Here is an 11,127-nt window from a genome sequence, read left to right as displayed (position 1 = left end):
TAATTCAAAACTAAATTAAATTGAAAAAAAAAGGCTTGGAGTTTGTAAATCGATTAAAATTTGAAGGGAATTTTTTCTAAATAGATATAGCCAATGTTAAACATAGTCACGCAATGTTTAAAGGAAATTAAAAGTTAGACTGCGTGTTTCAACTTAAAATTCAAATACATCTGAAGTGAAGTGGATCAAATAAAGATTATTGCTTTATGCACCCATCAATTTCTAATTGCACCCTTACTAAAACAGGAAAAGTCTAAAACACCTTTTACCATTGCACCACACGTTGTCACCAGTCCCGGCCATGGCTTCCACCATCATTTTGAAATTTGATTGTGTGGTGCACAAAGAAATCGATGGGGTGCATGAAGTAAAAGCCTCCAATAAACTATCTATTGCGCATAATGAACCCATAGTTCAATTTAATTTACATATTTTAGACATTTATTAATAAAATATTTAATTTATAAAATAATAATAATTTTATGATGATAATTATTTATAATTTTTTATGTTGACAATTTTAATATATATAATTTTAATTATTTATATAATAATAATTATATATATTAAATATTATATTTTATTATTTTTAAAATAAATATATCGACATATTAAATATATGTATATCCTATGCAAATATTGTATTAGACGTGACAAATGGTCTGTCCAACTCAAAAAAACAACTGCCAAGTATGTAGTTCATCTGTTTAGCCTAAGCATCGTAAAAAAACAAGCCTATTTGATCAACAGTTGTATATTAGTCACGTATTTATATTTTTAAAAAATAAATATATATAATTACTATGGTTGTAAAACTTAGTCTCAAATGTTATGATCTTCGGACAGATCTTAACATGAACGGGTTACCTATCAAATAACATGTCCAATCATTTTTATTTAGGCGTGGTTTACCATAATCACTGAATTATACCCTTGAAGCAAAGAAAAATATTTGTAAAAAGTTATTTATGGATAAAATATGTTTAGTTTAGTTCTCCTTAAATTGATCAATTATGAAAAAGTTCAAAAAAAAAAATGATAATATTTGTCTGTACAACCATTTACTTTTCTGCCTACTTCAAACGGTACGAGTTTTAAAGTAATTTAGTCATTTAACTTTTTTTCTTCCTTTTAATTAAAAGATATAATTATTGATTTAGTAGTTTAATTTTTTTAAATTCAATTTGTTTTTCATATTTGTTCAATTTAATATTCCAATTATTTAAAAGGATTCAATTTGGTCATTTCTGTTAAATTGGAAATAACAATGTGTCCATACAGAACACATGTCAAGCCGTAAAATTTTTAATTTTTTTTTAATTTATAATTTTTTTAAAAAAATTATAAACGATCACGTGTCAGATTACCGTCGTGCTACGTGGTAACTTACAATCATGCCACATGATAGTGGTAATAGTTGTTTTCAATTTAGTCTTCTACTTAAATTTTTTGTCCAATTTAGTATCTCAATTCTTTAAAACGATCAAATTTTGTTCTTTCCGATTTGAAACCAAATTAATAACTAAGTTTAATTATAACTTATATATACATATTAAAATAATTATTTTGAATTTATACATCAAATCACTACACCTAAACATTCAAATTATTTTATTTCTTACAAGTGTATAAAATTTAAGGTGTAAAAAGTTACAAAGGTAAAAAATAAAATAATTTAAGTATTTAGGTGGAATGATTTGATGTATATATTAAAAAGTTACAAAATTTAAATATTTAGGTAAAATGATTTGATGTATATATTAAAAAGTTACAAGTGTACAAAATTTAAGGTGTAAAAAGTTACAAAGCTAAAAAAATAAAATAATTTAAGTATTTAGATGAAATGATTTGATGTATATATTAAAAAAAGTTATTGTAACATGTATGTAAAAGTTTAATTAAGCTTATTTACTAATTTGATCTTAAATTAAAAAAGACAAAATTGAATTGTTTTAAAGAATTTGGATACTAAATTGAACCAAAAATTTAAATAAAAGACTAAATTGAAAATAATTATTACCATTGCCACATGTCATGATTCCACGTGTCATGATTGTAAGCCATGTGACACAATTAGCCGTTTATAAATTTGTACAAAAAAAAAATTAAAAAAAAAAAATTCACATCTTGACACATATCCTGTACAAACACAATGTTAATTTCAACTTAACAGAAAGAACCAAATTAAATCCTTTTAGATAATTGGGTACTAAATTGAACAAACCAAAAGTATAAGAACCAAATTAAATTTAACAAAAAAAAATTGAGATACCAAATAAATAATTATACCCTATTAAAATGAAGGATATTGGAATTAGTCATTAATCCATCACATTTCATAAGCACACACCAACATTAACTTTCTTACTCACAAGCATTTACGTTTAAAATGTTTAAGGAAATTGCAAGGACCAAATTACTTATTTAATCTTTCGCAATTAACTAGCATTTGATTAAATTCTATGTTCAAAATCATTAGTAAAATATATTCGTGAGGATTTATTTGAAAATTCTATGCAACGCTATACATAGTGGCATACATAGAAAAGAAATTAAACCTTGACAACTGATTGTGAAGATTAACGAGGGAAACAATTGTTCCCGCTGAACAACTCAACTAATGATCTTTGATATACAAAGTGATTTCACTCCAATGCTATACGACGAGCACCAGCACAGAATTCTTTGACAAACCATGTCTGATAAGCCACAAAAAAAAAAGCCAAAATAATATATTTGTCTGCTGAAGGCAAACGAAAGTTAATGATTGATACAACAGATACACCATAAGAATATGGTGATTGCATGCACCTTAGATTATGGTCTTCTAATAACGTCCACTGTTCTCTTTCTCCAGGGTTCCCTTTTGTTTCAGTGGACTTCTACCTTCACTTACTTCAGACTCCTTGTTGAAACATTCATCTGCCTTGCTACTACCATTCACGTCTCCCAGTGGAAGACCACCACCATTTGATGATACCTGTTTTCGCATAGCTCGTGGTATTCTCAAAGGTATATCTGTCTCAGTTACATTTTTCTCAACCTTTGGGGCTGCCGGAACATTTTCAGGTCTAGAAGAGAGCACTTTTTGTGGTACGTTCATAGATATGTTCGGTTCACTGATGCTGTTGCTTTCTTTATTGGGGATTTCAGCATTATCTGACTGCGCGGACGGTGGATCTGGAACAACAACTACTGTGGGCACTGTGGACTTTCGCCATTTCTTTCTTTGATTAGCCTTCTGGGCGTTTGATTTGGCCTGCAAAAAAGATCCAGTAAAAGCATAAAATAATAAAACAAGAATGAAGTAATTCATCTGAGTGGCATCCAGTTTACATGTAATGACCATAAAATAAATTTATGACTGACACGCACCAGTGTATTTCCAATATCAGAAAGGGGTTTTCTTGGTCCATGAGTATCAGGGTGGGCATCAGCAGGCCCCTCAACCAGTGCACCCTGAAGCAACTCGGCTCCTTGAGCAGCAAGAAGGCGGTTTTTGTCAGATTCCTCAATGCTGGAATCATTGCCACTCCCTTCAACTTGTGCCTCACTTGAGATTGATGATCTGTTGGCACACTTGGATACTAGGCAACCACAAGAACTCCCACAAGTGCCACCCATAGCTCTGCATTTGCACTTGTTTGTTTTGCAAGATGAAGATTTACTACAAGAGCAGCACATATCTGATGCAGTTTCCCCGGATGCACCTCCATTTCCTTCTGTTGAATTATCTTTCCCATCTTCTGAACTGATATTTGACGGATTGTTTTCCATGCTTACACTGCTTCTAGACTTTCTTTTCTTAAAGTGCAATTTTTTCACAGACTGTACCCATTCATCATCAGTGACATCTTCTGGAACATAATCATCTTCTGTATCTGATATTGATAAATCCATATCCTCTAGTAAAATTGTAGATCGCCGGTTTTCCTAAATGATGACAAAATGATAGTACCATAAAAGAAGTTATTCAAGATGAGAATAAACCATAGTTGGCATTTTAGAGATCTAGCGATATGCAAACACCTACCATCTTGCGCAAGTCATACTTATGCCCTCCGACATTCATGTCATGATACCCCACAGATTCAGAGTATCTCATTGCATTCTGTCATAAGTTTAAATAAATAATAGGGTTAAACAGAGGACCATTGTTTCTTCAATTTAACAAACTGCAGCTTAAAGTTGGAAAGGAGAAAAAAAAAGTTTCATCATTTCTCAAGCTTAATATACTAACCATCAATTTCAACTGATGAATAAGTTCAGACTTCTGCATTTCCAATTGTCTAACTGAACAGCTCAACCTTACTACTTTTTCTTTTAGATCTCTGATTTCCATGTCCTTCTCTCTGCAAGTAACTTCTCTATCTCGCAATAAACACCTGAAATAGAAAAGCAAAGAAAAACATTTAGTCATATCATGAGAAAAGATAACTTGCTACAGATTAACAGATTGCATTTGCGCAGAACATAAATAATTTAACTTTAAATTTTATAGGCAACTTGGTTAACCGTAATGACCAAATTGCAGACAAGCTCTACTACCTAGAGGAAGATGCCAAGTTGAACAAATGATTCATCAAATTCTTGGCTTCAGCCAGGGAACGGACTTGGTTCCAACGTCCCTTGCCACTGAAAACCCGTTCCCGCTCTTCTGCCTCTGACAAGTGAGATGCCATCGAGAGCAATGTTGTAGAAGAAGAAGCGATCATTTTTTCAAGAGCATGTATCCTTGAATTTCTTGCACCCGGAGACATTGATACGACGCCATCACTAAATTTAGCAGTCAAGCGAGAAGATGCTGTCAATTGAATGTTTCCAAAAAAAAAAAATTGTAAAATAGATTAATGCCTCCGGTATTTGCAAAGCTTTTTCACCTTGAATTGTTCATCTTCATCATATCCGCTTCTTCCTTTAATCTAGCAATCTCGTTGGCCATTTTAGCCCTCCTGTAATGAATTGTTTGTGACATGATAATCAGTAAATTGGTTCAACTTTTCCTCCTTTTAAATTCAAATCATATAGACAAAACATAGGTTAGCAAACTTTGCGTACACATTGGAATAAATACAAATATGACTTCATCCAATATCTCTCTAGTCCATGTTTTTAATTTAGAGCTGAGTGAAATTAACATAAAAAGGCAGATATAAAAAGCAGTTTGACTTTTAGAAGAAATCCTTCACCATATTACTCAAACTTAAGCTCATTAGATTTAACTAGTATAACAGCCTACTCAGTCTAAAGGTTTCAGATGAAAAATCAAAGCTTAAAAGTAGAACATACTCTTCCATTTGACGCTCATGTGCTGAACGTACTTCATGCACTCGGACTGTGACTTCAAGTTCATGCTCAATTGCCTGCATCAAAGCCTTCAAATACAAATAAAATGTCATGAGTTTAGCTAAATAAAACACCAAGACATTATTCACCAAAATGGCATGATGGAATTATGATATTAAAAACAACTTATCCTAGATCGCCACCGTACACAAATTAGAAAAAGGGTGGATTGTTTAGAAAAATTGCTTTTAAGGAGAAAAACTATTTCGTCCTTGTGAATCATAAGAATAGTACCTGAATTCCTGGACCATTCCCACCTACAGCACCTGTGTATAAAGAAAGAACTGCCAGTTATTAACAAGTACACAAAATAGAGAAAGCTGCGTGGCACAGTAAATCTCTGAAGTCATACTTTCACGTGAAGAAGTCTTTCGAGATTCCAAGAGTTCTTTTAGCCTTTTTGTAGCCAAGGACGCTTCTTCTGTCTTCCTTTGTAATACCTGTAATGAACTCATGAGTAATGGGAATAACCAGCACAACGAGAACAAGTTATTTGAAAATCTTTTTACCATCTTTTGCCTCTGATTCAATGCTAACAGCTTATGCATCTCGTATTCGTTCCTCCTTCCTTCTTTTTTAAGCTGAAAATGGCAAAAAGGTACATTAATATTAGAATATTCACTAATACCTGATCACTTTCAAATTAGAAAAAAGCGGTCATTCCTTATAAGCAGAAGGTCGCAAATAACCTATATACCTAACAATGTAAACAGAGACAACAGTGTATTATTATTATCGAATGGAAAAACGAATTCCAAAAGTAAATTTTTCCCTCCACACAATTACAGAAGAATGGAGTAATAAAAAGGAATATTTGTTGCTAAAAAAGTTGAAGAAAATTATTCTGTGATGAAATTACCTGGAGAACTTCTTTCTCGCGTGAAGCTTTCCATAATCTAAATTGTTCTGATTCCTGCTTAATCTTATGTTGCAATTGAACCTGAAGAAAATAAAGATTCGGAAATGACTCTAAAGGAAAAGAAAAACAAAGCACAGATTCCTGCTACAAACTGAGTACGAAGTCCCATTAGCAGGTCATTGCACCTTGTGAGATTTAATTCTCTGGATCTCATCCTGCAGTCGTTTAGCTGCCTCATCACTCTTCTGTTTTTGTCTCAACAGTTGAGCCTGAGCTTCTTGTTTCTTCTTCAGCACAGAGACCTGGAAAAACAAAAAATCAGTTCACCTCCCAAAGTGGCCATTCAGAGTTAAGACATCCCAAATAATTGCGGACCTGTGCTTCAAGAGCATTTAACTTTTGGAGATATTCCTCCTTTAACTTTTGAGCTCCGTCATCAGAGGTAGATGAAATATTTGCAAGATTGCACCTTAGTTCCTCAATTTCTTTCTACAAAAAATACAAACGTTGTTATAAAAACAATCATTGAAACACAATATAATTCATGATAGCAGAGACCAAATACCTGCAAAAATTTCTTTTCTTGTTCTAACTCAAGAACTTTCTTTTCATAATGATGCTTAAGAACTGAAGTATCAGCATTATTAAACATCTTCATTTCAGCCTTCAACATAAGAAAAAGAAAAAATATAAAACAATAAGCATAAAAAACATTTAAAATCAATATTAACATGTAATAAAATGCATATATAAAATATTTTGCAACTTTGTCAAATTTGATAGGCTATAAATATTTTCAAAACAAAATATTCAATGTCTCCAAGAAATTTTTACCTCCTTTTGTTCAAGTTTCTTATCCAATTCTTTGAGCTCCCTATCCAACTTTTCTTGAAGAGAAGAGTGTTCTATTTCCTTTGCATGATCTTCCATATCATCTGCAAACAGGTTGCACAAAGTTAAAAAATTATATATTGTTATTTAGGAATAAATATCAATTCACAGTGATAGAAAAAATGCATACAAAAAGATTGGGTGTCAAGAAGTCTAAATGTGGTTGCAAAGTCTAGCTTTGAGAAATCAGACATCATTATCTCATATATTTGATGTACATATCTCAAGCATATGAAATAATATTATTAATTACATCAGTGTCATGGATTAACAAACAAATAAAAGATACACTGTATAATACATAAAAACTACTACCAAGGTTCTACCTGCTATGTCAACTGATTTGTCTTCACAGTCAGAAGAGTACTCATTACCACATGCAAATAAAACATTCTTTGACCGGAATCCACTATCATATGTGTCAACCAAATCGTCAAAAAGTCTAGATTTTGCATGCGAATTTTTCAAACGCTGTAATTCCCCTTCCAGATCTTGGATCTTTGACACATAAGATTTCACCAGGTCATAATCCTAGAAAGAGGTAAGACCATGAGTCAGTTGTGGATTGCTTCATCAGAAAATTGTAATTATGCACTAGCAATGAGTTCAAACCTCGTGTGAATCTGATTCAATTTCATCCCAAGATTTACCATTTCGAATTGATTCTATTTTCATGACCAGTCGGTCTTTTTCAACCTAAATTCAACATATTGGGTTAGACGGAGCAATTTGATCTCAAATAGCACAAAAATGATACTGGAAGCAACTAACAACATTTATCTTTTGACAAAAACACCTAACATTCTATTAGAATTAAGAACATAAAAGGATAGAGGAAGACCTGAGCATCACATGCACGTTGTGCTAAACTCTCACAAGTAACTCGTCGATCTTGAAGCTCCCGCTGTAGTTCTGCATTGCTTGCTTCAAGTAAGGATATTTTGTGTTTGAGAATCTAAGGGAGAAAAGAACAGGAGATCAGAAACCTACACCCGGCAAAAGGAGGGATAACTTCAGAAACTGCCCAAAATTATGATGTACCTGAAGTTCATCAAATGCCCCTCCAGTATCACCTTTGTATAGTAGAAGCTCAGTCTGGAGTTGCTCAATCTGACTTCGCATTCTCTGCATCTGAGCTCCCACTGGATCACGATTAATCTAAAAGAAGAAGATTTGAAATCATCAAACATCTGAGCTACCACATGAACGATTGTCATTGTCACTCCCAATTTAATTTAAGAGACAAAATGAAACAAACATCGAGAACACTAATATAAAGCACTTACGACTGCCTTGTTCTGAATGTTGCGAGCACGGTTTGCATACTTCAGAGTGTTCAATGTCTCTTCAGCATTGGTGTCAGCAGGACTAACACATGCTGCAGCATACCCAAACAAATTTAATGACTCATATGATAATAAATGAAAGTGTAAAATTTTTGAAATCCACCAAGTATTATACCTATCATAACAGTTTTGCTGTTTCCTCCAAGAGAGTCCTGCGTATCATTAGCCAATTCCTCGTCAGGATGATATATGAATTCATGGTATAGAAATCTCAGAAGTAAGCACTAAAACAAAAATCTAGTATTACATTTCAGTAATAATGACTTTTGAAAACAAGTTTCAAGATAGGAGTCACAATACTTCCAAAAAAAAATAAAAGGGATACTTCCTTTCCCAACAATACTTTTAAATAATGAGCATAGAAGTCATCACTCCATCTGTCATGGACTGACATATAGAAAGAACCATACATATCATAGGCAGAGCTGTTCAAAATAAGTATACTAGGCGTAATGCTTTAACAAACACAGTGCAAACCTGTAGTAGTCTTGTTAGTTTACTATCACGATATGGCACATGGCCACCTTCTTTTCGCTTTCTTTCATCTCCCAGTGCACTTATTACATTCCCAAGAGCTAGTAAACCCTTGTTGATATGAATGCCTTGACAATGGAAAAACTAAATGATCATTAAATAGCTTAAAAATTGCATTTATAAAACTCAGTCAGTAGCAGAAATGCATTGCAAGATTTTAAAAATTATACTGTGATGGGCCAAAAATATGAAATACTCTATATTTGTGTAATAATGCTATCCCTAATCTTAACAATATGTTTTACACATACAACAGATTACCTTCTTTCAGACGCATGCCATCGGCACCAGTTCTTTTTGCACGTTCAGAACCAGCAAGGTCTACCAAATGTAGTTTTGCACACAAGACATCATCACCACTCTTTTGCTCCATGGTGATTGTGAATATAGCATGTGATCGACTATACAAATAGCATAAATCACAGTCATCATACTTTAATAAAGCAAGAGTCTACTTCAGTAGAGAGGAGATATGTAAATTTTGATATGCTGTATATTAGAGCGAATTTAATCAATTCACAAATCAAATAATATAAAGTTACTCTCTCCTAAACAACATTGACCCCTTGACCCCACAGACTAAGTATAACAATTTACCTTGACTGACTGTTCATGTTTGTACTCCCAGTGGCGCGTGCCAGTGAACCACGAGAAAGATAAGATGACATTTCTTCTTTAGTCTTTACTTCAGCCTCAGTAACACCAGCCAACGTTATTCCCCCATTCACTGTTTCCCTAATCTGAATGGGAACTCTGCTGGGCGCAGCATACTTCGCAGTAGAAGCCACATCCCCTTTAGATTGATTGGGATCAAGTAAATCAAATACCTCTTCCTTGAATATCTGTAATCAAGTTATACAAGTTCACACTTATCTATGTTTCAAAGTCTGACCACAATTACAGAAAAAAAAAAATCATTAGGATTATTCTTTACCTCGATAAACGATACCCTAATCAAAAACTCTGAGGATTCCTTCATAGTCTGAACCCTCTTGAATATTGTCTCCATCACCTTGGGTATAATACCACCGGCATTTTCTTCTCCGGTGTAATTGGTGCCCATGGTGTATGTCTTTCCAGATCCGGTCTGAGAATAAAAACCTAGTTAAAACAAACTAAATATAACAAAAAAAGCTTCTCAAATAAAAAGGTTCGAATAACCAAAGTCAAAACCATATGAAGAACGTATACCTGTCCATAAGCGAGAACTGTTGCGTTGTAGCCGTGAAAAAGCGCATCTACAAGTGGAGCTACACAATCATTGTAAATTGTGGACGACGGAGATTCCGAACTACCACCATAAACATAGTCATAAGTGAAAGCATGTGACCCAATTTGCACCTACACAGCGTCCAGAAACAACAATTACACATTAAATTCATAAATGCCCGCATATTTCAACAGATTCAAAGGAAACCACTTCTTCTACCTGAGGTTCACCAGGAACAACGGTGATACAATCTGTACAGCCGAGCATAAGCTCCGACGTGATCAGAGGCCGGACGTTGACGGCAACACGTACGCACTGCGGTGCATCGTGGCTTTCCATCTCACACCAATTTGAACCCTAAAACCAAATGAGTGTGAAAAAACTCTGAGAATCGAAGCTGGTGATTCAAAATGGAATTTGGAGTGTGATTTGACTACTTTACCTGATGCGAAGGAGAGAAACAAAGAGAAAGAAGAGGAAGAGAAAGAATAAGGAAAAAAATGAGTGTAAGAGGAAGTAGCAAGCGTTCTAATTTTGAACAGAGAAGAGAGGGTAATGGCTGCAAATTTGAATGTGGATGTGTTGGGTTAGATTAAAACGGATTTGAGAAAACGGCGCTCGGGTCCGAATTCAAACGAGAACCTTAGTCACGCGTGGGTCACGTGCCACTACGAGTGTCAATGAAACTCCAACGGTCAAAATATTAAGCAAACATAGAAACCCCACCCAAAAATGGATAATTATTTAAAGCATACTCCATTAATGCCTCTTGCTCCAATATGCAACACTTTAAAATATGCACACTATTGTTTCTTTTTTACTTTATAATAAATTTATTTAAAATTATTTTTGATTATAATATTTAATATGATTTTGGTTTAATCTATAATGGGCTGTTCTTTTTAATTTTTTATTCCTTAAAGACATTTATTTGAAGACAA

General features: G+C 33.5%; 1 protein-coding gene across 1 annotated transcript; it reads right to left on the bottom strand.

Moving 5' to 3' along the window:
* Window positions 1–2,570: 2,570 nt before the first annotated feature.
* Window positions 2,571–10,781, bottom strand: LOC114195566 (P-loop containing nucleoside triphosphate hydrolases superfamily protein). The gene is made up of 28 exons (XM_028086084.2): window positions 10,629–10,781; window positions 10,406–10,543; window positions 10,168–10,317; window positions 9,911–10,063; window positions 9,574–9,818; window positions 9,238–9,377; window positions 8,920–9,044; window positions 8,558–8,594; window positions 8,383–8,474; window positions 8,138–8,254; window positions 7,938–8,051; window positions 7,709–7,792; window positions 7,423–7,627; window positions 7,040–7,140; window positions 6,771–6,869; window positions 6,581–6,694; window positions 6,391–6,507; window positions 6,206–6,286; window positions 5,856–5,927; window positions 5,699–5,786; window positions 5,581–5,612; window positions 5,290–5,375; window positions 4,881–4,952; window positions 4,549–4,776; window positions 4,241–4,385; window positions 4,034–4,111; window positions 3,376–3,933; window positions 2,571–3,259 (listed from the first exon to the last, which is right to left on the bottom strand). The coding sequence occupies exons 2-28, from the start codon at window positions 10,523–10,525 to the stop codon at window positions 2,828–2,830; spliced, it is 3,885 nt and encodes a 1,294-aa protein (XP_027941885.1). The 5' UTR covers window positions 10,526–10,543; window positions 10,629–10,781; the 3' UTR covers window positions 2,571–2,827.
* Window positions 10,782–11,127: the final 346 nt, after the last annotated feature.

The sequence above is a fragment of the Vigna unguiculata genome, chromosome 8 (assembly GCF_037176805.1).
Source record: "Vigna unguiculata cultivar grain cowpea cultivar isolate G323 ecotype 2 chromosome 8, ASM3717680v1, whole genome shotgun sequence".
NCBI lineage: Eukaryota > Viridiplantae > Streptophyta > Magnoliopsida > Fabales > Fabaceae > Vigna > Vigna unguiculata.
Note: the sequence above shows the minus strand (reverse complement) of the source record. Positions and strands in the feature narration are given on the sequence as shown.